At 41.4% G+C, this 27,202-nt stretch overlaps 2 protein-coding genes across 2 annotated transcripts; one reads left to right on the forward strand and one right to left on the reverse strand.

The window, feature by feature from the left end:
- Positions 1-748: 748 nt before the first annotated feature.
- Positions 749-11,257, forward strand: LOC118404287. The gene is made up of 16 exons (XM_035803354.1): positions 749-757; positions 1,533-1,670; positions 2,191-2,270; positions 2,551-2,635; positions 3,269-3,355; positions 4,100-4,188; positions 4,644-4,851; positions 5,079-5,225; positions 5,565-5,769; positions 5,864-6,019; positions 6,451-6,618; positions 7,280-7,444; positions 8,013-8,186; positions 9,013-9,183; positions 9,786-9,950; positions 11,204-11,257. Exons 1-16 carry the CDS (start codon positions 749-751, stop codon positions 11,221-11,223), a joined length of 2,067 nt encoding a protein of 688 aa, XP_035659247.1. The 3' UTR covers positions 11,224-11,257.
- A 3,210-nt stretch (positions 11,258-14,467) lies between these two features.
- On the reverse strand, positions 14,468-21,475 carry LOC118404577 (serine/arginine repetitive matrix protein 5-like). The gene is made up of 5 exons (XM_035803754.1): positions 21,328-21,475; positions 21,067-21,219; positions 17,632-20,224; positions 16,892-17,116; positions 14,468-16,002 (listed from the first exon to the last, which is right to left on the reverse strand). The coding sequence occupies exons 2-5, from the start codon at positions 21,114-21,116 to the stop codon at positions 15,967-15,969; spliced, it is 2,904 nt and encodes a 967-aa protein (XP_035659647.1). The 5' UTR covers positions 21,117-21,219; positions 21,328-21,475; the 3' UTR covers positions 14,468-15,966.
- Between the last annotated feature and the right edge of the window lie 5,727 nt (positions 21,476-27,202).

Consider the following 27,202-nt stretch of genomic DNA (forward strand, 5'->3'; position numbering starts at 1 on the left):
GATGTTTGTTTGGACATTCTCTTAAATACAATAATGGATATTTCTTTCTGTGTTTTGTGTGTCATTTTCAGCTTGATGACAGAAGAAGGGACAGGGAGAAAGTACTACAACATCCCAAAAAGGATGAACAACAGCGAAGGGGTTATGAAAACAGTCAATGAGAAACGGTATTTCTGTTCATTTTCATTCATTTTTAAGTAGAGCACACTGTAGGTCCGTGACCTGTTTTTATAGTGACCCGAATGAGAGGCATTGCAGATCAGACATTTTTTAAAATGTAATATTAAGAAGCTGTTTTGAATTACAAAGTACTCCACAAAAATTGAATAGTCTACATACAAATGTACCTGAATGCCAGGCCCAATACTAACAGTCCATTTTTAAAAGAAGTTATCTTAATATATTTTCAGGGACTATGTTCTGTAGAGAGTTTGTTCCATTATTTTGCATAAACTGACTCACTTGAAATAATGACACAGATTAGAATAGATGATGTAATGTGAATGCCTAAAGACCTAAAGGCAACTCTAGTGTTTCATGCAGTATGATTTGCATTGCTCTCTAATGGTCATGATCCAAATCGAATGCATGTGTCAATAGCTTGAGCCTTTACCACTTACTTGTAGTGTTAAGACGTTGATTTGTTTCATTTTAATTTTTTAGGTACTGTGATGTTTCATCTATCGAACAGTTTCAAAAGTCAATGGACAAGAAGCGACTTGCACTGGAAAGGGCCATTGCTGTTTACATGGAAGAGGTATGTATGGACAACATTACATCCCGTAGATTTGTAGTGTCAGTCATTGAAACATATCGAGAATAGGAGAATTGTCCGTGGAAGATGTCATGGGGAAGAAAAGATTTTTACTTGTCCACGCTCTCAATGATTCCTCTCCAGGCCTTAAGGTATGTGCTGCGATTTTAAATGACAGATAGCTTTCAGATACAACAATTTTCTTCAATCAATTACTGTTTTGTAAAGGTATGGTACATCCCTCCCAAATTTTCGATGTCTACCAGCACATCTTCGTCACGGGGAATGACCTAGTCTCAGTTCTCGCGAGAGAACACATGTTGCTTAGCCAGAGATGCACACAATGAAATACCAATGAGACTTAACTTGCCCATGATTCTACATTTTGATAAGAGGAATCCGATGCATGTAGCGTGCAATGTATGACATTGTACAAAATGGACTGATGTCAATAAGGACCTGAAACAATCAATATCTAAATGTCAGGTCAGTTCCTTTTTTTTGACAAATTATGGAAATACAATACTTGTGATATGTGTTAGTTTAATTAACCTTAGTAAGAGGCGGACAACGCTAAAGATAAATCATTTGCATGAGTAGTACTAGTGATGGAATGTTAAAATGGAATTCTGCCAAAGGATAACACTTTTAAACAATAAAAGATGTTATCTGGCTAAAGATGACCATCAACCATATTACACCATTGTTAAAACGATACAAGCAGTTAATGTTTCATGTAGGTATGATGTCTCCATTGATTAAATGCGCTTTCCCACAGGGCCCGATCCCCACCACAGACTTCCATCTTCAGGGAGGGAAACCCGGATGTCAGACTGAAGCCCTCACCGTGAAGGGAGGAGAGAAAGGAGCTTCACAACCCTCATGGCTTGAGCTGATCAACGGAGACACCTACAAGGTATTTGAAAGAAACTTTGCAAAAAGGGAAAACGATCTGACACGTACGTAATGTAACGCTGGTTCACTTATATCTGCGGGGTAACCGATATTTGTTGTATTAAACTTTAAGTACATGAATCAGGGATATCAAGTTGACGGACCGTGTTTCAAACTGCAATGTACTCGAAATATTGCAGTTTGAACCACAATCTGTCGACTTGAAATCCCTAAATACTCTATTTTTAACTACAACGGATAAAGGTTACCCTGCGAATAAAGGTGAACTAGCGTTAACGATCAAACTTACATACCGCATCATTTAGCGTGACTTTTTATCAGTGCGTCACTACCTTTCATAATCATAATATGCTAAGAACAATAACCCTACCTCCCCATTAAAAACACAATGTCTTCGGTGCATGATTGAGTAAATCGTATTGTACTAATTAACATACAATTTGGTTTTCGACTTGTGATCGAGATATCAGATTCTGAAGCACACATACGACTCGAGACATGAACTCCCGTCTAAATTGCAGATCATCTTTGATCTTCCTGAGGACATAAACCGTGACATTAAGGAGGATTCTGAAGCCTTAGTGGTTTATGCAAAAAACAGGTATTATCTTCAACCATTAATAATTACATGTAGGTAAGGATATTGATTATATGCCATATCAGGCAAAAATTTTGCTGTATTGCCCAATGAGCAAATGCTTGTACATGTATGTGCGTATGGTGACCAATATTCTGTAGGTAGCCTTGTGGTAGAAAATTTCATCACCTTCAATCGTTTTATTTTAGATGATGACGTTTGAATAATCGGACGTGATTGGTATATAGTACTTACCACGTTTGATGGCTATTTGAATATCACCTAATTGTATGTGTTATAACAGGTGGAACTGCCATGTGCCAGGGACTGCTCCTCATGCGTACAACAGCCATGCAAACGGGGGAAGTGGTGACCCTTCTAATAAGAAGGTTGAAATTCCGTTTTGTTGCAAAATTCCATTTTGCTGCTGAATAGATTTTGTTCCACATCATTTGCACTGTACATTTGTGTGCTGAAAATGATGACCTGTGATTATTGCTATTTTGAAATTATATTTTACTTGCCCATGCATGAATATATGATTTATATTATTGACATGATCATTAATATTCATTTAATGATCATGTCAGGTTTATAAATTGACTTCCACCTGTGATCCACTGAAACATCCTACTTTTGAGTTTCCCATGGCCACATTTATCTGTGTCCACATATACAAGCAATGTGAAGCGCCTAATGACCTTGTTTTAATTAAAAAACTTTTAATTGATTCCTACTCTTTTATGTAAATTGGAGTTACAAATTTGTGTAGTATCATACCCAAACCATTTCAGCCTTAGTTTAGGCACTTGGCCTTTATCCCATATCAATGGATAAAAATAAATATCAAAACATACAAAACAAGAATACAAAATTGATACAAATACATACTATTAGGCAATAAAATGTCGAGTATTGGTCAGGGTGTTTGGAGGTAAGGTTAACAGTGTTAAGCTTAATGTCTGGAAAAAGAATAGATAAATGAACAAGTTATCATGTTATAAACTGAATTCTCTGCATAGGTTTCTTGCTTTGGCTTTGTAATGTCATACGAAGAAGATACCGGCCAGTTTGTTCCAACTCAAGAAGACACAAGAGCCTCCAGTCAGGTACTGGCTACCATATCATTTTTCTGCTTCCGTAGGTTCTTCCTGTTTTCATTATCATTTGTTTTTGGATTCAAATGTTTCAAATCATTTTGGCGAGTAGAAAGAACTGAACTGCTTTGAAGTAGAGATATTTGAAGTAGAAACACATGCACAGTATGCACCAACTTTGAAATTCATGTTCATTAATACCAATTAACAGCTTGGTGGGGTCATGTGGTGCAATCGGCAGGGGGTTCGATTCATAACCCAGAGGTTCTGGGTTTGAATCCGGTGATGTGCCACCGATCATGTGCCCTTGGGAAAGACACTTTATACGACTTTCCTCACATCACTCAGGTTAAAATTGGTACATCGACTAGGGCCGTCCCTCGGATAGGATGATAAATGGAGGTCCCGTGTTTGAGGAGAGCCACGCACTCCTCGAGAACCCACTGTATTGCACTTATAAAAAAAGAACAAGGGTCCTTCCCGGTGTGAGTGGATCAAATAAATCTGTCTGGATATGCAGCTTGTACTGTTCAGTACAAACCGGTGTGTTACGCCATAAGGCGGTTTACAGGGTATGCAAAATAAGCAACAACAAAAAAACAGCTAATTCCTAAGAAGACAAAGGTGCAAAGAGTATGGCAAACTTCAATGAATTTCAACATAGCGTGTTATAGTTTCAATATGTCATAGAATTTGCCTTCATATACACTCTGATTTCTGAAGGAAATGAAATATTTTGCAAATATTCCTATTCAGTACCTTGGGGAGCTCCCTAATGACTACGTTGGCATGATTGTTGGCCGAGCTGAGTACATCAGTCCGTTAGAGCACTCGCAAAGCAACAGGTGAGGATGCAGCCATATGTTACTTTAATGCAAGTGAGATGTGATGTTTTTCTACTTCTTTGTAAACTGATTGGTGAGGACGCTTCTGATTCTCCATTATGCTGCAGTATACACATGTATATATTTCAATATCCAACCGCACAATTTAGTTTCTTGTGCATATTTTATAGAGTATTACATTAGGTAAATACGTACTCTTAATCCGTTTATATCACTTAATTATCAAGTCTTTCTTTAAGTTGTTGGCTTGTTGGGCTCAGTGGTGTCTGGAAGTGGGGGAAGACAAAGAGATCCGCTTTTTCTATAATTTGTGATTTTAAGAGAAAGCGGCTCTCTGTAACGTAAATGGTATCAACATGAAGTAATGGAAAATTTAGGGAAAAACAAAAACAAGCCTGGCAAGAAATATGCAAAAATGAGGAAAAATGTCTAACTTGTTCTGTTTTTGTCACTAGTGTGGCCTTGGCGAGTATTGTTCAAGCACCTTGCACAGTGAAGTGGTCCAACTCCTACCAGATCAAACCCGCAGAGGAGGGCGGGAAGTGTCTGTACTTCGTGGCGGCGTCTGCAGGAGACATTTTTGTTGTTTTCTCCGCCATCCCGAGGGACAAGACCACCTGGTACCATCTCCAGATCAGCTATCAGGGTGTCGTACTCTACAAGGTAAGCAATGAATATTTCAAAAGTAAGGCTAACTTTTGAATTTTCTTAACCTTTAGTTTGGACTCAATAAATATAATACTATAATGATATTGCTGCCCCTATACGGTCTGGGAGGCTATGAGATCGGTGAGGTGAGGTGATAATAGGAAGGTTAAATGCAAACATCGAGGATTTTGGTAATATTCATTCTTTCTATGTACAAATGTAATAATTATTGTGTTTTACAGGGTATGAAGCTGGTTAAATACGAGGGAGCCAAAAGCGCCAGAAGTCTCGGAGATTCTAAACTGTTTCAGCCATACTTTATTTGTATGGAAGAAGACATGGAGAACAGACGTACGTACATCAAATATGGCATCGGCTCGGACACTTCAGTAAGTAACATTGGATATGAATTACTGTAAATGCAGAAATGTTTGCGGTGGTTTTATGTTCGCGGTGGCCTCTTCACCGCGAATTTAAAACCACCGCGAACATTTTTCCTTGGCAGTAAGACTCTGACTACAGTGCATGGTGCTATCGCGAACTTAAAACCACCGCGAATAGCCTTTTTCCCGCTACCGCGAAATTAAATTCCCGCGAGCTTAAATGCATTTACAGTAAGCTTTAGGTATTCACGTTACTTTTAAATCAACTCTATTGTCACAGATTACATTATCTGCACCGCTCTGTACAGTTAGTATACATTATACGACTAATATTTTTGTAAACAGGAAAAGGGCTTGGTCTACATGGTCTACATCGACAACAGTAAACCATTGGGCATTCAGTTCTACTCCTTTGGCAGCGGGGAGAAAGACGTAGAGATCATGGACGCCAGGATCATCGAAGGAGGGGCAACAGGAGAAATGGAATGTACAGGGGGAACTATCTTGGTGGACGGCATGTGTGTGGAAGACTGTCACCCCGAGTGTGATGGTGAGATTTTGTAATAGTCTTGTGTGATATTGCACCTACCATATTTGTTTTGTGCAACAGTGCAACAGTGGTTTCATTCAACTCTATGTTGCAGGGTGCATCCCACAGGCCCCTGGATCGAAGCTGGACACCGAATGCCGTCTGTGTAAAAACTTTGCCATTCACCATGAGGATGGATCTACCCAATGCGTCGCGGAATGCCCAACCTATTATCACATTGCTCCCGATGGCGATGGCGCGACCTGCACACGTAAGTGCAAATTAATTGATTTATCATCTGGGCGTACTGGTTGCACGGATGGACATGACTCTCTTCCTCCATCCTTCCCTATCCTCCATAGCCTTGGGCAGATCTTCAGCCGAGCAGCCAGTATCTTCACAAATTTGATGTACATAATATGCTTTGCGTGGTCTACCTCTGCTTGCAAGACCATGTTTGGGAGTCCACCGCAGAACGTCACTAATGATCTCATCTTTACTCCGCCTTGCGTGACTAGCAAACCTCAGCCTTCTTTCTCGTATGACTTGAGATAACCGTGGTAGAGTGCCATTTGACATTGCCAACAAATTAATTAGTTTGTACAAGTCAACAGTGAAGGATCTTAAAAGTTTATCTTAGGGGGTAGCCCTTTCATTTTTGTGTTGATTTGATCCCTGTGCAAGTAATTATTTTCTTTTTAGAGTTGCCAACCAAGGTTAGGGCCGACGGGAAATGTGGCCCCGGGTACCCAGCACCGCTAGCCAACCCAGGGCAGTGTAACGGAACGGGACCGGCTCCCTGTTGTTCAGCAGACGGATTGTGTGGATCGACGGAACAGCACTGCGACTGCTCAACCTGTGTTGACTATCGTAAGTATATCTAAAAATAATTTCATCAGGTTGGTAGATCATAGGACATAAGAATTTTCTTTTGCACGACCAATTTTCCTTCACCTGCTGACGTAGAGCTTCTAACTGGAGTTCTGCTTCTCGCCGCTATATGTAGCCGATGTAGGCAAGAACTCTATCCCAGACACTCTGAAAGACATCGAAACGTCAGCAGGTGAGAAAAATTGGTTGTGCAAAAGAAAATTCTTATGTCGCATCGTAAGTATATCTTCAAAATGCAACTAAGTAAAACACTAACACTAGCATATAACTCTTCAATTGTTGAAATGTTTGGGTAACAAAACATGATCTAACGAATTTTAGATAACAGTCAAGTTTGGCATTTTTCTTTACTTATCCTCGTCATCCCATGTGGGACATAAGGCTGTGATAAGTTTCCTCCACTGGGGTCTGTTCTGTGCTGGGGGATGAGCAGCATCCCAGGGGATCCCAATGGCCGCTTGGTCTTTAGCCACAGTACATCTCCATGTAATTTTAGGACGTCCCCGTTTTCTCTTCCTCTCAGGGGCCCAATGCAGAGCAACTTTGGGAATACGGTCATCCGACATCCGCAAGTTTGGCATGGTGATATTTTATTTTTATGTAGTATTCGTGAAATGAAATTTATTACTTCAAATTCTAGGGCCCAAATGGAGGGATGACGGTAGATGTGGTGCCGACTTCAGGGCATTAGGAGCGAACCCCGGACAGTGTGACCCACACGGAGAGAAGCCCTGCTGTTCCGTCGGCGGTTATTGTGGGGGTTCTTCGACTGGACATTGCACTTGCCACGGATGTGTGGACTATAGTAAGTTTAGCTCTCCATTTCTCAGAACACACCAGGGTAAGAGTGACTAATCCAGTCCTCTAGCATCTTTGAAAGTACAAGAAACTTAGGAACTCAGCTAAAGTACTACCTATAACAGTAGATAGTACTCATGCACTCTCTTACACAAACCCCAAATCTCTGCCCAAAACGACCGCGTCATTTTGAAATCTTGAGTTGTCATCGATTTTCAACTAACACGGTTTTGTGCTGAATTAGGCCAGTTTGCGTCGGATTTTGACTACCATTACGATGTTATGTTCAAAGTAAAGATGGCGGCGGATGAACGTGCGTGTCTTTGCTATTTGCCATTAAACACAATGGAAACTATTTATACTATGCATCGGGCATATTGTGAGTCGATACTCTTCTAGCCGACCTCCTGACCAAATCGACCGCTTTTTCCCGGTCCCCCGGGTGGTCCTCTTGGGCAGGTTTGACTGTCAGAATATATATATTTATATATATATATATATATATATATATATATATATATTCATCGCACGATATGTATATTTGTATAAAAATCAGTCATTGCTTGTCATGTTAGGACCTTCAGGACCAAAGAAATACCGGGATGACAGTAGATGTGGACGTTACTTCCCCGCACCAGGCGCGAACCCCGGACAGTGCAACCCGAAGGGAAACGAGCCTTGCTGTTCTGCTAGTGGCTTTTGTGGCAATACAAATGCTCACTGCACCTGCTCTGGCTGTGTGGACTATAGTAAGTGAAGCAAAAACACAATGGGTTAAAGATACCTGCTTGTCATATATCATATTATATGTAGAACAAGAACCATTTTTGGAATCAGAAATATAATATACTTTCCATTAGGAAAGGGTATTGTCATGTACATGTGGTCGAATAACTATCAAATACAACTTTTTATTTCTTATATGCACACACACACACACACACAGATAGACAGGCACACACATATACATTCATCGCATCATATACATATTTGCATAAAAAATCAGTCATTGCTTGCAGTTGACAGACGAACAGTAAGCCACTTTTCTCTTGAAATCGCAGAACCCACAAATTTTGGAAAGGTGGGGCTTTTCGTCTCCCTCTGCTTCCAAAAAAGAAGTCAAACCCAACCTGTTTAGAAATAGCCAACACTAGTATTAGAGTAGAATATTGTTCATAACTGTCCATTGTCACCTGTATATCTACAGTGTTTCTACCATGTGCTTGCAATTAGCCCTCGGGCACGAACCATCCTCCTACGCAGGGACATCCAACAGCCAAACTGCCTGTCTGGATGTACCCTGCTCTTTTAAGCGTCACTCTTAGATCCTGTGGACGCCCCCCCCCCCCCCCCAAAACAAGTGTCAGCCAATCAGAAAAAAAGCTTTCCGTTTTCCAAAGCTGTCTCCCATGTATAAGGGTAACCTCTTTAATATTCATAAGCAGGGCGGTCAGGAACTAAGGGTGACGGTTGAAAGAGAAGGGTACATCCAGACAGGCCGTTTGGCTGTTGGATGTCCCTGCGTAGGAGGCTGGGACGAACTTTCAAATGAACTTCTTCTTTATGTAATTTCAGAACCAAAAAAATACCGAGATGACGGAAAATGCGGAGATTCCTACCCGGCACCAGGCGCGAACCCCGGACAGTGCAACCCGGAGGGAGGCAAACCCTGCTGTTCCGACCGTGGAACATGTCGTGGTGGCAATACTGCTGATTTCTGCACCTGCCCTGGCTGTGTGAACTATGGTCAGTGCAGCAGAAACACACAATGGGTTAAACCTTCCCGCTTATTGTGGAACACACTTATCAAGACCTCTTTTTTTAATCAGCAATATTATATACTATCCAAGTTAAAGGTAAGAACACGTACCTGAAAATATTCGATGGCTATCTGTCCGTGATCAAGATGGACAGATAGCCATCGAAAATTTGAAGGTATGTATTCTTACCTTTAAAAGTACGTCACTGTTAGAAGAAAAGTCCTATCATATTGTGTTCATACGTGACTAATTTTAATGAACGATACTTTCCAAGGATATTGCAATGTACTCACTCACTCATGGTGTGGAATTTCTATCATTTAAGATCTATCTCTATGTATACCGCTAATTCACCTTTATCCACAGGGTAACCTATATCCGTTGTCTCTAAACGGAGGGTATTTAGGGACATAAAGTAAAAGGACGGCGGTTTCAAATTTCAACATTTTTACAATTGTACGGTTTGAAAACACTGTCCGTCCACATGATGTACATAAGTACCTTGTTTTTTTAGAAACAACGAATATAGGTTACCAGCGGATAAAGGTGAACTAGCGTTACAAATTATCCATTGCTTTCAAATTGCAGGACTCAAAAAATGGAGGACTGACTTTAAGTGTGGTCCCAATTACCCAGCGCCAGGAGCCAACCCCGGACAGTGTGACCCGAATTCAGGCGCACCATGCTGTTCCGCCGGCGGTTGGTGTGGAGGTTTGCCTTCACATTGCAGCTGTGCAGGCTGTAGGGACTACCGTAAGTGCATCCTCCTAAGCAGGGACATCCAACAGCAAAACCGCCTGTCTGGATGTACCCTGCTCTTTCAACCGTCACTCTTAGTTCCTGTGGACGTCCCCCCCAAACCAGCTGTCAGCCAATCAGGGATAGGCCTTTCAGTTTTCAAAACAGGTCTCGCATATATAAGGATAAGCTCATTAATATTCATAAGCCGGGCGGTCAGGAACTAAGAGTGATGGTTGAAAGAGCAGGGTACATCCAGACAGGCGGTTTTGCTGTTGGATGTCCCTGTGTAGGAGGAAGCGTAAGTGTTGCTAACTGAAGACAGCAAAAATGAACTTTATAATAAATTTGGGGGAAAATGTCTTTAAATGGGGCAAAAAATCGAAATTTTGAAATATGATCACACCCACTTTAGGGGTGATGCATTGGGTCATTTGACATTGTGCTTAAAAATTGGCATCTAGCATGAAATAAACCCCCATCTCACCAAAAAAAACTCATCTGCATTAATATATGCAATAGGGCACAGCCATATGGTCATTCAGAGAATGCTTGCCGCCATATAACTGCCGAACGACTTGTGCTAGGGCTACGAAATTTGTTGACTTTTCCTAAAAATTACTTGGCAACAAATTATAAAGGACGTGACCGATTGCGTAATCCAGCATGCCTAAGTCTTGATGCATGTTTCTGACTGGCTAATATGCTGTATCATGGATCAATTGCAACTTCTTTCTTGCATCCTCCTAACGCCCGGTCCCCAACGGCATTAGCCTATGGGGCCCTGCTATCTCATGCCCTATCAGTGGTTATTATGATTTTCGCCACAAACTAGCTGTCAACCAATCAGAGAATAGGCTTTTCTTGGGCTTTTTGTTGTCGCAAGCTGTCTCGCAAAGGCCGCTGGGAAGCTATCAGCCAATCATGTTACGTATTACATGGCTCCATCCTCCTACGCCCGATCCCCAACGGCTGACTGCCCATATAAGGGCAAGCTCATTAATATTCATAAGCAAGGCGCCCCTAATAACTGAATTCTGTGGCTGAGTTGTCAGGGGTGATATCGCTAGGCTTTGCCGCGATTGTCAACCCTGAGTGTGAGGGTGCTTTCTTGCTGAACATTGAAAAATATTCCGTTTCTTCCTCTTAAACCCAGTTTCACAGTATACAACCTAATAGAACTGAAGACGCACTGTTCTTACGCATGGTTTGACGTGACTGTGCATGGAACAAGTCTTTTACCCCCTTTTTATTTCTTTATATCGCAGGTACGTATACTGGAAAGTGATGCGATGACCCAAGCGTCAGAGTGAGTGCAGCAGATGTGTAGAGTACAGGAAACCTACACCATCAAAAGACGCTCACACGTTGCTTCAACTTTTTTGGCAATTCTGCACAAACCTGCACGTGTAGATAACAAGATGGATTAAAATATATTTCAGTGATAGAAACTATAGAAACCACTGCAATCATGAATCCAATGGCACAAGAAGCTTTTGTTAGTAAATTCGTGTGTGTGTGTGTGTGTCTGTGACAGTGTGTGTCTGGGGCCTGGCAACATAACTCGAAAAACTGTGTGTGTATGTGGAAAGTTGTTGGAGTGGGCTAAAATGAAAGTTAATTTGCATAATAGACCTCTAATGTGTGTATGTATGTGTGTGTGTATGTGTGTGTGTGTGCGTGTGAGAGAGAGAGTGTGTGTGTGTGTGTGTGAGAGAGAGAGAGAGAGTGTGTGTGTGTGTATGTGTGTGTGTGTGTGTGTGTGTGTGTGTGTGTGAGAGAGAGAGAGAGAGAGAGTACTAGTGAGAGTGAGAGTGAGAGAGCATTAGTGTTTGTGTGTGGTATACGTAGGGTGGGTGATTCTTCTGGTTTTGTAGTTGTGAGTGTTTGTGTGCGTAGGAGCTACGTGTGATATTTGGAAGGTGGGTAGTGATAAGGGAAAGCCACAGTTAGGTTTGGTAATTGGCACCCTAGAATTTTTTATCCTGGCGTAGATAGTTTAAAGACAATAAGTGGTATAGGTTTGAACCCCATTGGCTCTTTGTGGAACCGTAGGGACCGATATTATTCAAGATTTAAAAGATGGTAACTCAAGAAGGGTTGGAAGGATGATAATATTTTTTGGGTTTTGTAGATAATTTCATAATTAACTCAATAACTCAAGAAGGGATTGCCGGATCGTCAAAATTTTCGGCCTATAGATAGCTTGAATTAAGACAATTTGGAACAATAATTCAAATCCACTGCATTCCATGGTAGGGCTCTCTTATAATTACTTGTGGCATATACATATAAAACTGAGAAGTGAGGAAAGGCGATATCATTATGCAAATGAATTGAATGAGAAAATTACTGATTCAGAAGCAAAGTGAAGGTGAAAAGAGTTATATCTAAAACAAGCCATTTGCAAGGTTAACATCAGTTGGCGAATGTATGCGGTCTTGGAATTCTACAAGTTGAAGTTGCTCTGATACCTTTGTAACAGCCGTAAGCAATGTTTGTCAGATTTCAACAAGTACGACACTTCAAAACATTAATCTCCCTCTTTCCCAATTTTTATCTTAAGTCATATCATATAGTATATTGTACTCAAAAGGGTGTTACAGAAAAGTTCAGTACCTGTTCTAGCTTCTCCTAGATATTCAATACTGATTTTAATGCAGATCATACCATCAAACAAAAAGTAACTGATAATGAAATGTAGACGTAAACAAGCATAGCCATGTGTCATAATGTTGTATTTTTCGGGTGATTTGGTGGCTATGAGGTCACATAAAATTAACTTTATTGATGGCATCCTCCGAAATCCTATTATCTAACATTAAAGTAAGAGAAAGTAATTATAACATGCTTGATTTTGAAAGAATTAATCTTAAAACTACCACTTCAGGTTAAAGAAACTAAAAGAAATCATTCTACCGGTATGACTAAAATAAGGAAAGCAGTATTAAACAATCGTTAAGACTTAGAATTCAACTCATCTTTTATCTCAAAGCTCTACAGTTAAAAACGTTATTGAAAACGCCCAGATGTAATCCATTGAATTAATTTTATTTAGATAATCAGAACTTCAACTACATGGACAGCAGATGTGATGTGATAACATCTTGTCAGTTTGGAATTGGTAGAAAGCGCAGACAACAAGGGTAAAGTCAAATTAATGTATCATAATTATGATAGTTCATCAAAACAACATCACCAATTGCAAATTTTTGTTAATGACGCTGTAGGGACAATAGACAAAGCATTGACTTCTACGTTTGGTAAAAGTACATGATTTCACGTCTGATGCCCTTTACATGTCCGTACTGTCCACCAGACCAAAGTGAAAAGTAATTTGGGAAAATTTTGAACACTGGTCACGATTTTGTGAGGATTTGTACGAATGAATGCGAGCAGTATTCTTTTTACTGCTGCTTGTATGACTGCAATATCCGCTGTCAATCGACAATTCTTGGCATAACAACGCCGATGAACATAATGTCATTCCAATTTGGTTTGAATAAACTTGTAGTTGTTGTTCTTATGTGATTTGTCTGGCGTTATATTTTCAAATGTATACTTTACTGGGAGATGGCTTCGACTATTCCTTGAATATGTCGAAGCTTTGGAGAGTAAAGTTAAAGAGAATAGATAATTGTATTCTTAATTGGCAAATGTAAATATATCACTGGCTGGCTGTTAGGTAAGTAAGAAAGGTGAAGACTTGAAAGGAAAAAAATACACAAGAGGATATCAAATGATTTTAAGAAATTTTTGGAAGAAGAAACTCAAAACGTCGTCGCTGCATCAAAATACATGATGTGATAATATTTCACCCAACATAGCAGCCCGCTACCTCAAATGTCCAAAAAGTCGAGTTTTGAAAATCCTGACCAGCGGAAGTTATGGTAGCAGAACACAGCATTTATGCTCGACGTATGGCGCGGGTAGATAAAGTAGTACGGACAAAACTGTCGAAGGCTGGGTAGAAAGCCTTATTTGAGAGACAGTCAGATATAACCTGTGCTGCAAATCTAAACTACTGCACCCTACACTTTTTTTTTCAATATGAAACGTATTTTAAATTTTCCATGAAAAGAGCTGCAACAATTATTTTCCTCATCAATTATGCAAATGACATCCATGTTTCCATATCTAACGCATATTCTCTTGTAAGCAAATGCTTACTTACTTGCTTAAGTTGAGTCCATCCAGTCTCGAGTTGTGATGGCAGACCATGCGTCCCTGTCAATCATTGCTCGTCGTAGGCCGTCAACTTCAAGGACCGTGTCTTTCCTGAGCATGTCTGTGTATGTTGCTGCCAGCCTTCCCGGCCTCCTCTTCCCATGCCTGGGTGTCCAGAGTACCAGGTCAGCAACTATTTCCTTGCTCCTGAGGCAGTGACCTGCAAATACTACTTTTAGAATACTAGTACTTAACAGTCTTCTTCTCTTAGAACTAGATTAAAATCTTACTATAGGGCTTTAAAAGGGCTCACATGACTGTTACTATACTAGTTATAATAAAGCAAGGCAACAAATTTGTCTCTTTTCTCAAGACATTTACTCTGAAAAGAAACGCAAACATTTAAGTACTTCATGTGTATACTTGTTGCATATTGATGACTTTCCTGTTTACAATGCTTAAAGAAAATCTTCATATTGTACAAGTCTTACAGTCGCATACTGGATACTAGTACTAGGCAAGTATACAAGCAGTTTACAGAAACTAACATCAACAAATATACCAACCACAACCTCTCATTTAATTGTTTATCACACTTTAGAAAAATAAAATAAAAACAAAGTCAACAGAGAAAGATGTATGACTGTACATGTAGTATGACCTGACAGTAGTTTCAAACACAAAGGAAGAGTTGATTCTACCCAATTTTGATAGCACTAAAGTGGTAGTAATGTTGACAAAAAATTATGCTTAACTCTAGATCCACGTTGAAAATCTTGTGTCTTGAAGTTACAAATCTAATCCTAGTACAGAATGCAGGGCTCGAAATACCTGCTGCATATGCAGGTTAGTGCAGGTAAAATTGGGGCTGTGCCGGTATTTCTAATGTGTACCTGCACTGGTCCATGTACTGGGTTTTATACATAAATGTCCTATGATGTAGGTGTGTATGGATTGGTATGTGCTGCATTGATAAAGTATGAAAGAAAAAATAGGAATGCATGGTTCCTGAACAATTTCAGTATGATTCATAATTCATAAGTTTAGAGTGGTGCAAGTAAAATTTGTTTGGTGCAGGGAAGTTTCAATGTTACCTGCACCGGTGCAGGCATGCAGAAAAAAGTATTTCGAGCCCTGAATGAATTCTACCACACATGACTCAACCCATGTATTCTTGTCCAGTAGGTACACTACTAGGGTACATCTATACTGAATTGAGTAAGCAGCTTTGTAAGATCTTTCCAAAAATGCTGAAGCAATGCCATAACTTATAAGCAATAACAAAAAAGCAAAATGTAAGTGGTATACAATCATGTACAAAAGGTAGACTAAAAACAGTAAACAAGAAAGTGGGGTGAATATAGACCTGACGTGGATACATTTTTCTGTAACTGTCTAAAAAATGAAGTAAAAAAAATGGACTATTCACTGGCAGAAAAATAGCATAACAATATTAACATTGTGGTTATTTTTTTCTGCCAATTCGACTTTTCCTTTGCTAAGTAAAAACATAGTACAGGTCTCGCTAACTTCACTTCTTTTACCACTTACATGATCAAATAAAGTTTACCATTGCACAGTTTATATCATACAATGTATGTACGTCTGATTCCATATAGCATGAAGCAAGAAACTTTTCATAACAGAAGTTACCTTTATGCAGGGTAAACTAGCTTTTATCATCTTCATTTGATACCACAAAACTATACAGCTCTTCACTGCATCAAAGAGGAACAAAAGATGATTCTGTATTCTTTCATGATCTAACAACAGCTGCAACCCCTGTCTAAAGAGTCAAAACACTAAAAGTTCTTGGTAAGTGTCATTTCCAGGGTGATACCACCTCTTCAGTAGGGGTGTTCAGCTAGCCGGTGGTGCTGGTTGGTTTGTTATCTTCCTCCTGGAGCAACATAAAACGATATATACCCACATTTTAAAAACACTTTTTGCTTTTTTTTTTCATTTTCATGATAAAAAAAATATTTCTAACAGAGCAAACTCATGGAAGAGTATTTTCTAAGCCTCAATTTTCAGTACTTGCTTCCTTCAGGAAAGTTAGTGTTACAAACAAAGTATCTATGTGTCATCAAAACAATAATGCTTTAATTTAAACTGCTGTATTGTCTTCAAATGTACAGAACATATTCTTAGAACACTGCACATCAATTAACTGCTTGAAGCCATGACAATAACATTTAGCTTCAGATGATCCAGATACTGCCACCTGATAGACAAAACCCAGGTTATAATTATACACAGTGACTGATCTCCCTGAATGATGTTGGAAGCAAATCGAGACACTACCACACACTAGTTGCTCTTTGATGTCAGAGGTTGTACCCTGTGATGTAAGAAAGAATCTTACTAAGGCCACACCAATTTAATTTCTTGGTTCACGGATTTTTTCATAAAAAATATGGAGCGAGAGGGCGAAATAAAAATAAAAATAAAAATTGTAAAATGGTTGGGGTAAAGGTAACGGCTAATCCAAAACATAAAGAAAAAAAGTTTTCAGCTTGAAAAAAGTACAAAAACACTATCATTGTACAGTAACAGCACCTGTACCCACACTTTAAGGAGCTTATAATATAAAGGCCAATTTGCTACTCCAGAAAGTTGGTGAATGGTTTCATTAATGGTGAAAATTTGCTGAGTGGTAATTTTTATTTTTATTTTTCTTTCCAAAAAATAGGAGCGAGCGAATCCGTGAACCAAGAAATTAAATTGGTGTGGCCTAAGATTCCCACAAAATATCTGTATAAGACTTTAGATGTCAACTACGATCATACCTCTCGAGATCGGTCCTTGCTCCCTCTTGACCTGCTGGTGTCCATGTCCTCAAACTTGTCATGTTCCCACTGGGGGCTGAACCTTGACCCCCGACCTCTCCCTCCAAACCCCCGCGCACGACCCCTGAACCTTGGCCCTCTGGGTTCGAAGCCCCGTCCCCTGCCGCGGCCTCGTTCTCGGTCAAAGGGCGCCCCGCGTACAGGAGGGTTGTCTCTATCATCATGCTGCAGTAAAGAGGAACAAACGGTTCGGATTAGTACTACATTGTAGTTGTAATACTACTGGTAGTAGTTTCCAGTATTTGCCTAAATCACATCAACACATTCTCTCCAACGGGAGGTTCAGCTCTGTTTTTTAATGTGTTTTTTTAGCATTTTTATCTGACTTAAGCTGGCAACGAGACATAAAGAAAACGACACAGCTGTTTATTGGCATGTCGTTAGGCATATTCATCAGGCATTTGCTGCCACCAGACATAAAGAAAATGCTACAAAATAGCCAACTAAAAAAAAATGCCTAAAAACATGTCAGCTGAAGCTGAACCTCCGCTTGGAGAGTAAGAAACAAAAACTCAGCTAGACACAGTCAAGCCTTTAACAATACCTCTTTGCCTCTTGGTATAAGAAATCAAACTGTGCCCATTTCAATCAATAAATGATTGTTCTGTTATAAGCAACAGATACGCAACACATCAATTTCTAATGAATGTTTATAATTCAAAGACATAACATACGTTTACCTCATAGTAGTAAGCTCCTTTAGGTGTGGCTTCTGGGTCTTTCTGCCAGTCGTCCTGGAACTTGTCAGGCCTGCTGGAGAAGTTGGGCAGCCCGCGTCCCCGACCTCTCCCTCGGAAGTCACCTCTGCCTCGGAAGTCTCCTCGCCCTCGGAAGTCACCCCGCCCCCGAAAGTCGCCGCGACCTCTGAACCCTCCTCTGTAGTCCCCTCGCCCCCGCCAGTCCCCCCGTCCTCGGTACCCTCCCCTCTCCCCGGAATCTCTCCGAAACTCCGGTCTACGTTCTCCCGACCGATCCCTCCGATCGTCTTCCGGGTGGTGATCGCTGTAGTAATCGCTCTCGCTTTCCTGCCGCCTCCGCACCAAGGTTTGTCTCAAGTCGTTGGGGTCGCGTATTCTTCTCCCGTCATCGTGCTGGGTTTCTCGCTCGCTGGAGCCGCTCCGATCAAACTTCCTCTCGCGCCTCTTGTAGTCATCTCTCTCGGAGTGACTGTAGCCTCTTTTCTCAGCTTCAGGAGACCTTCGGCTGTCCCCGTGAGAGGTGAATCTGTCGCTTAAACTTCTATGCTGCGGCGAAGCTTTCCTCCCGTGGCCCAGTCGGTCCTCTTGGCTTCTGGAGCGGTGTCGAACTCTACGAGGATCGCTCCCTCCTTGCGATTCCAGCCTTCGCCACACGCTGCTTTTCCCTTCCGTACGCCTTGGCTCATCCTCTAGATCATCGTCGTCTAAGATCTGGATGATTCTCCTCTCCGTCTTCACTTCCGGTACAGCATCAGCCTCAGCCACGGGGACATGAGATTTGAACTCGGGACGCTGGGATATCGGGCGCAGGCCCTCGTTCGGCTTCCGCGGGACGACGACAGTGTCAGGATCGATGGTGGATGACTGGTGGACAGTGCGGTGGATCGTCATCTGGACCATCTCCAAGTCCACATCCTTGTAGGAGAGGTGCTCCTCCTTCCGTGGTTTCCCTCCCTTCTTTTCTCCCTTGACCGACACCACGATATCTTCTTCGGGAGATTTTTCCTTATGTTTGCTGCTGTATTTTCTCGGGGGACTTCTGCTGGCCTGCCTCCCCTTTCTATCTGAGGATGACGCTTGTGCTTTCTTTCCGTGTTTCTTGCCCTCTGTATGCTTTTTCTCTATTTCTTTTCGCCCTTTGCCACCCTCCTCTCGGGATTGGTCTCGTTTCTTCTGCGTCTTCATCTTGTGGTGTCTGTCTGGTGAAGTTTCTCTCTCCTTGCCTTTGCCTCCTGAACGCTTCTTCTCCTCAAGCATAGGCTTTCTTGTGTCAGAGCTCCGTGACCTCTGACTACCCTCCTCAGCGGATCTACGAGAAGCCTTGACACGTGCTGGGGGCTTGTCATGCTGCGCTCTCGGCGGTGAGCCCTGCCTGAATGACTCCTCCCTCTCTCTTACAGCAGCAGGCTTGGCTAGAGGATACTCTCTTCTCTCTGGGCCATGTTCAGGATAGTCCCTCCCACCACCACTCCCTCTGTACGGTGATCTGGAGAATCGCTCTCTCCCCTTCGCCTCCCCGCTTCGCAGCGGCCATGCTTGTCTTTCTGCAGGCTTTCTGTAGTCGTCACCTTCCTCGTATGGCACAGGAGAGCTTCTCTCCCCTCTGCGTATCGGCTCTCGGTCCGGGTAGTCGTCTTCTATGAAGGGGATGTTACGTTCCGCCACCTCGTGGGGAAGAGGGTCGTCACGGTACGGCCCTTCATTTCTCTCCCAGGACCTCCCTCTGTTTCCCCGCTCGTCAAACCGAGGCGACCTCTCCCAGGAACGCCTGCGAGGCTCTCTGGTAAAATCTTCTCGAAACCTCTCCGGAGATAAGGCATCTCCCCGTGGCTTCTTAACGTCGTACAGATCCTCGTAGCTCCCTGTGCGCTTCCGCCCCATGTCGGGCGACACATTCCTCTGTGGGTACCCTCCCCTTTCTGCGGAGAAGCTTCCCCTCTGTCGAGCTGGAGACTTCCATCTCCCTTCAGGTTCGGGCCTCGTGTGCTCGCCACCGCTACCGTACCCATCCCCTCTCTCCCATTGGCTCCTGACCGGTGGGGAGGGGGGCAGCGGTTTCTTCTCATCTTCAGGTGGGTAGGTTTGCTCCCACTCTTCTGGGTGGGAGGCGATTCTAGGCGGGGAGCCGGCTCTCGCAGCATGGGCATCACGGCCTCTCGATCGCGACCTGTGCCCGGATCGTGACCTGGATCTGTGCGACGCTCTTCTTGTGTGGTGGTGCGGGGAGCGGGACCTTGACCTGTGACGCTTGGTCCTCGGCGAATGCGACCGGGACCTTCGTGGGGTGCGGGATCTCCTGGGCGTTCTGGATCGGCGCTGCGATCGGGATCGTCTGCGAGACCTGGATCTAGATCTGGAGTACGACCTTGAGCGTGACCTTCGTGAGAACCCCCTGGCTGGCGGTAGCGGTCCGATTCTGCCCCTCCCTCGCCCTCTCCATCCGCGGCCGCGCCCCCTGCCACGCCCGCGGAACGGCTGGATTGGTGACGATCGCCTCCGGTAGGGGGAATGGCGACGACCGCGGCTTCGTGATCTTGACCGGGAGCGAGAGGAATAAGACCGTGACCTGGATCGGCTGAGGAGAAACAAACAAAAGTTGGTCACTCTAACTAACACTTCTAAGAGTAAGTAAGAGCAGTCTAACTTTAGCAGTCCAGGACTTTGTGGCAAAGTCTTAGAAATGCTAGAGAATAGTAAATATAAAAACTAGATGAAAATAAGATCCTGCAAAAAAATGATGCTTTGTCAAATACACATTTTTGGCTAGGCGCATCGGATGGTCACCCATACTATTCTGCATTGTTACTAGTAGCCAATTTTTGAAGGACAGATCTAGAGGTTTCACATGGAGAGATTCGACATGTGAGGCTAACACTTGAATCTTTGTCATGTAGTCATGGTCGCATTGTCCTGTCAGAAGGGGATGCAAAACTGGCAGCCATGTGTCTGGTATGTGGGAGTTTATGGCATTAAAATTTTGCATGCAAGAGAACCAACACACTTTCACTTATCTACTAGGGGAAAAAGGCAGGGAGCATGTGATTGGCAAAAATACATGCTGTAGCGAAGCCACGTTGCACTATGAGTCTGACTTCTAGATTGACATGCTTAAGACAAGAAAATTTTTATTTCTCACAAAAAATTATTTCTTACAAAATGAATGTTAAACCACATGTGCCTTCAACTAGCAAATTATCTATCATTTGGTTACACAGATGTTTGCACAGAGGCGGCCAGCATACAAATTATCTACTTTCTCCCACACTTATATGCAGGATGTAAAATCCGTGAGCACAATTTATTTCAGGATGAAATTATTTGACAAAACAATTTATGATTATGCATAACGCTACAAACACTCCACGGAAAGAAATCTAATCGTATTAAGAAAATTATGCACACACACAAATAACACACCTCCCTTTCCGCTTCCTACTCTTCCTGACAGGAGACCGTGATCGTGCCATGGTTCCTCCTCACGCACAGGTGAACAAACACAAGGATCGTCTGCAGAGATGTCCGGGTCGCGGGCTGGCTCACAGAGAAACAGCGTGGTTCGCCCTCCCCACTCTGGAAAACAAATCACCAACAAAATCACTCAAAACCAGCGCTAAACAACCACATAAACAACAAATAAACAAGTCAACTATAGCTTCTATGTTTTGCATGGGGATTTACCTATCCAATAGCAGCCGAATTCCTCAGAAACAGGATAAACTTGGAGAACGCTCAGAAAACACCACAAAATTTGGCCGCCATCTTGTCTCATGCAGATGGTAGGTATCAGCCAATCACAGAACTCGTAGCAAATCGACTAAATGTTTCAGATACTAGTGATGAAATGAATCAATTCGCACCTGAAATATGTAATTTTATTGTATTATTTGAGAGTATGATATGTCCGACTTTATGCATACATTGTCGCCTTAACATTTGCAAATTTTATCATTGCATTGTCTTATGATTTATTCATTGTAAAGGAGCCTCTGATTTGCTCCTAGGACTAGACGAGTCTATTAGCTATGTAGGGGGTATATAATGATTGAAATACAACTATTTCTAATCTTTGAAGCGAAATAATCAATAAAATAAGACTTAATGCTTTTACAAACTAAAAAAAAAATTTAGGTACATCTTGTTATGTTATATTATTAACAAAACTGATTTTATTAACAAATCAAATTAAAAAGCAAATCCCTCACCTCCCTAATTTGTAGTAGAATATTCCATTTTGCTCTTTGTTTTGAAATGGGCTAAGCGCGTAAAACCGGCCAGAGAGACATTTTATTATGCATCACCAGTGACTTGCACAGCCGGTTTTATCTGGGAAGTTCTTCCTTTTCGCTTCGCTGGAATCCAGACAACGAATGACAGACAAACCAGAATCATCGTAAAGGTAAGATATAAGTCTGGCGGGAACTTTTTTGGTGCATTGTGCAATTGTGTTGTGGTTCCTTTGTTTTCGTGCATGTGGTGTTGATTATATAATCCATAAATCAACAAAATGAAGCCGATCTGGCCGCATTTGTGGGTTAGATTTTTTTTTTTTCAAAAACTCAGATAGCTACATACAAGATGCTTAATAAGAGAGCAGTTTTGCAACTTTTAGAATATGGAAAGGTGTTTTGTTTAAGGAAACTGTGCCAGGTGTTGCAAGTCTCACACCTGGAGTTTTGAAACGGAATCAAACCATTGTGTACCAGGCTCTGTTTCTGGGGCATAGGCAGTGTAAACAGAGACAAGGAACTAGACAGATCAAACTAGGTCAACAGGCTATTCACATGCAATCAGAGGGCTGGTACTACAATTGGTACTGTCTACGTGATTTGCAATTAACCATTGTTAATTAAAGAAAATGTTTGAGTTATTGTCATAATTTTAGACAAAGGGATGTAAGCCCTTTCACAGAGATCAGAACGCATGTGTGGCAACAGGAATTTTAGGAACAGGAATGTCAAAGGTTAAGGCCCAGAAAAAGAAAACAAAACATGTCTGGACGTTGTACTAAATATGCAAATTGAAACAATTGTCAAACAAGGACTGTTTTCTTTTTCAAGGCCTTTACCTTTGACATATTAGCTAGAATTCCTGTCACCGCACATGCGTTCTGATCTCTGTGAGAGGGCTTATTCCAAATTACTTAGCTAGTAAACAAATATTAACCTACGTCGATTAAAGTTAGACATATCCATTCATACTATCTTTTTGTTATATACCTGCTCTTTCTGTAACACTGATAGTTTTAACTCAGTGTCACTGACAAAAGATATATAGCAGATCATGGCTGTCTGAAACATCTGACTATTTCCAAAACATATCCAGTTGCTTGAGTAACTACTTTTTGGACTTGTTTGCATTGCATTGCTTTTGCGTAGTCCTTTGACTATGAGTGGCCATGTTTGGATCAGTAGAAACTGCTCCAAATTACCGTAAATCGAACAAGCAGGTCTACACTCGACTGGTGGGGAACAACAGACAATATATGTAGTGTGTGTGGTTGCAATTTGTATATTTCTAAGAGTTGTTTGTAAAAGAATTCTTGTTACAATTGTGTGTGTAGGTCTAGTATAAACTAGTTTTGAAAATTAAAGATTACGTCATGCCAGTATCAGTTGTAGGTATTGTAGTGGTTCCCTGAAAAACATTAATTCCTTTTTATCCCAGTCATTATGAGTCAATGCTCTTTGTTGCAATGTACATGGTGATGTGGCAAAATGTTAATCTCCAAGCAGATCCTACGGTGCCATAAGATAGTATCAAAGCTGGCCAGGGAGTATAGCCGGTTAAGGGAGTCAAACGGGCCCCGCTAAGTTTGATACTATATACATTACGCACCGTGGATATGGTTGGAGATTAGCAAAATGTGGCAAATACAACAGGCGCAAGATCGTGACGGGACAATTTATGGATTCTAACTCAATACAATACCTCCTGCGGTCTTGAGTCAACATCCCTTAGGCCTAAACCACAAAGCCATTGTGCCAGTGAAGTTGACTTTCAGTGTTTAATAGAGCAGAACTAAGTCAGTATGCTTTAGAGACTGTTGTGAAACATGTGTCATGTAGTCACATACTCAGTATAGTACTTCTGTTCTCCATGTACTTCCAGTGTGTAACTGTAACATTTGGACAACAGGTGTCACTGACATTGCAAATTTTGTGTTGTAAATTCATTCTCTCTCTCGCACATGTCTGTTTCATGGTATTTGCTAAGAACTTTGAAATTCACATTCAGAAGGAGAAAGGAGGGTTTAGTGATAGTTGTGCTTAATTGCGGTTCCAACTGTTTTAGATGAGGGTCTGCATGGGGGTCCCTACAACGATTTACGCTGAATTCAGAACAACCCCTTACGTATTACGCTAAATCAAGGAAGGCAATTCTGCTAAATTTGGTTGCCTCGCTACGAATAACGTAGATAAGATGGTTTTCCCCACGGATTACGGGAAATAAAAATAGGATGTCTACGCCTTACGTAAAAGAGCATGTAGACCCTCTTAGAGTAGATGTTCTCAGTTACCAAGCATGGCAAGATGTTTACACATGTATACCGGTGCTTCTAGTATTCAAATTTCGAGTAGTCTCTTTTAAAATTTAATGTTCCATATATAAACTGTTCAATGTCACATGTATGTCCCCTATGTTCGTATGAACTTGCAAATAAAGGCCTGACACCGAGACCTTTTAAAACTGCACATGCATGTGCACGCAAGTACAATTGGATACTTTTTCACACTCATGTCGTCATGTCATCATGCCTGGAGGGCTTCCACGATGATGTCATCAGCCATTGTCTCACTGTGGGAGTCTCAGTCTGTCTGTGAAAAAGCATGACGCATGAGTTACTGACAAATTTGATTGGCAAAGTCTACGAGTAATCTTCACAAACATATCTACTAGTAGTACTAGTGGATGATTACTATCTTTTGCTGGTCATCATTATCATCATATTGTTCCATGCCAGTACTGCAGCCAGGCCACTACTAGTACCTTCTCATTATCTTTTGCTGGTAAGAAACATTTAACACAGGTACTATTCTCTATTTATCACAGACATACTTTGGTATTATCACACATAATTTGTGTCTTTTGGACTTCGTTACTCCCACGGTCAGCTTTTACAGATTAGTATCTTAGATGTTTATCTGTATGTCTCTGTGAAGAGTCAATTACTTTAAGTTTCTCCAAAGTTGAGACTGCAACTTACGCATGCATACTGTAAATGCAGAAATGTTCGCGGTTTTCGCGGTGACCACTTTACTGAGAATTTAAAACCACCGCGAACATTTTTCTATTATGATATTAGACTGCAGTCTATGGTGTTACTGCGAACTTAAATCCACCGCGAAAAGTCCTTTTTCCTGCTACTGCGAAATTAAATCCCCGCGAACTTAAATACATTTACAGTATATGTACAATATAGAACATTGAGTAATCAAAAGTATTTACATGTACCTCTTTTCCAGTATTATACAACAAAATTGTAACAGATGTTGGTTTTACATACATTCTAAGATTGATAGTATCAATAGTTAGGAATTCGTCCTTTTTTCTAGTTTTCGGTTACACCCATTTTTGTACCTCATGAAAAGGGAATGTTCTGCAATAGAACACTGCTCGTAACATCAGCTAAACATAGCCATTATCCTTAGCCTGTTTCCTATCTAATTTGATAGTAATTACCAAGGACGTTATTACCTATGATTTTAAAAGGCCTTGATCCAGTCAAGGACTACAAATTTGTCAAGGGCTGGGAATCGGCTTGGGTACGTACTGTAAGCTCATTTATTTTTGTTGGGCAGTAAAACTAAAAGCAGAAACGTTTTCACTGTGTTTTTAAGGAGAGAGAGAGAGAGAGAGAGAGAGAACTTTATTGCACGACATTTGTACATGGTACAATGTATGGCAACAACTATTACACAAAGTACAAAATAGGTGTATAGAAATTAGAATATGCAATTATGTAGTACAGGAGTGATACATTGCAAACACAACTTCAAGGTGTTTGTTACCCTTCCAAAACTCAGTTCAATAGTCAAACTCAGGGGAAACACAGGTGAATCACACCCAGCAGAAGAGTATCTCCTGTGTGTATCCTTCCTTTTTTTCTCTAGTCAGAGGGTTCCTAATATTTGCTTTAGGTTTTGTTGGTTTTGTTAGGTTTTGTTGCCAATAACAGAGACTGTGATTCGATGTGTTGTGTAATCAATAACTCCTTAAGGGGAGGACTGGGCTGCAGCAGGCATGCAGGTCCTTGTGTTTCTGTGGGTGGAGTACTAGTAATTGCTCAAGGATACTAGCTATGATTCCAATGGGTTTTGCATGTGTATCCTTCAGTCATACATTGGAATCAATGTAGGAAAGTGCATCTGTCCAGTATGTATATAACTATACAGCGAGCTTCTTATTTTGTGCTTGAGAGGTCAGCTGAAAATCAAGTTGCAAACATTTTCAAATTTACAGTAGAAGCTGCCAGACAGATAATTAATTCTTACCCTAGATAACAGGACACTTATTTTCTTATAACAATCAGTAAATTTTGTTTGATAGAAGATCTACATGACTTTCAAATGTGTTAAAAACACATGTTAACTATACAAGCCATGTTTGTGTTCTGTCATGTGAACTTGATGTGGGAGCAACACAGGTGTTGTTATGACATGTTTAGCCTGTGGGACTAGTTATCCTTGTCCCGATAGGTAAATACAGGAGATATGGGTAGTGGTTTTCAGGTAGTGGTACCCTATGATATGAATCATACATGTTATGTGTCACAGGTCTACTTCTGCTACTAGTACTTGTACCAGGTTGTTCGAAGGTGGGAGTTAAAAATATTTCAAATGTCATTCCTAACCTGTACACAGTATTCTCAAGAGAATATTTTGCACAGCATAGGGGGCATTTTCGCATGGCAAGTAGTTCAGAGGTGGGGGGGGGGGCGTTGTGATCTGGGCACGCCCTTAACCAGAAAATGTCGTTATTTTTGAGTATCACTCATTCACAAGTTTTCACAAATGATAAAGTCCAGGTTCAGGTCTGGACCTGGTCCTGATCCCCTGGACCTGGCTGGACCTGATCTGGACCTGAATTTTCTGTATCGATACCCGCCCCTACTATCCATGCTTACTTGACTGTTCAGAACAACACTGAGGGTACGTGGAATAAGCCTCTACTTTCTAGCGGACTGAAGCGATGTACGCGTTTATGCAATACTGTAAATGCATTTAAGTTCACAGGGATTTAATTTCACGGTAGCGGGAAAATGCACTTTTCACGATGGATTTAAGTTCGCGGTAATACCATAGACTGCAGTCTAATACCATAGTAGAAAAATGTTCGCGGTGGTTTTAAGTTCGCGGTGAAGTGGTCACCTGGAAAACAGCCAATATTAATCCACTGCGAATATTTCTGCATTTACAGTGCTGCGCATGTTTCTGCATCATTTAAAGGAAACACAGCGGGTTTTCCCACAATTGGAGCCAGCAAATAAAAGTAGGACGGGCCACATAGAAGCATGATTTAATCAGGCTAGATTAAATCTGTTCCATGTATCCAT

Source organism: Branchiostoma floridae, chromosome 17 (genome assembly GCF_000003815.2).
Source record: "Branchiostoma floridae strain S238N-H82 chromosome 17, Bfl_VNyyK, whole genome shotgun sequence".
NCBI classification, from domain to species: Eukaryota; Metazoa; Chordata; class Leptocardii; order Amphioxiformes; family Branchiostomatidae; genus Branchiostoma; species Branchiostoma floridae.

Bases quoted from the DNA above. Each gene is read 5' to 3' on its own strand.
- LOC118404287 (XM_035803354.1), top strand. The intron at 5,226-5,564 runs GTAAGTAACATT...TTTTGTAAACAG, and splicing joins GCATCGGCTCGGACACTTCA to GAAAAGGGCTTGGTCTACAT. The intron at 8,187-9,012 runs GTAAGTGAAGCA...ATGTAATTTCAG, and splicing joins CTCTGGCTGTGTGGACTATA to AACCAAAAAAATACCGAGAT.
- LOC118404577 (XM_035803754.1), bottom strand. From the start codon at position 21,116: ATGGCACGATCACGGTCTCCTGTCAGGAAGAGTAGGAAGCGGAAAGGG. The intron at 20,225-21,066 runs GTGTGTTATTTG...GTTTCTCCTCAG, and splicing joins AGTAGGAAGCGGAAAGGGAG to CCGATCCAGGTCACGGTCTT. The intron at 16,003-16,891 runs GTATGATCGTAG...ATGTTGCTCCAG, and splicing joins GCAAGGACCGATCTCGAGAG to GAGGAAGATAACAAACCAAC.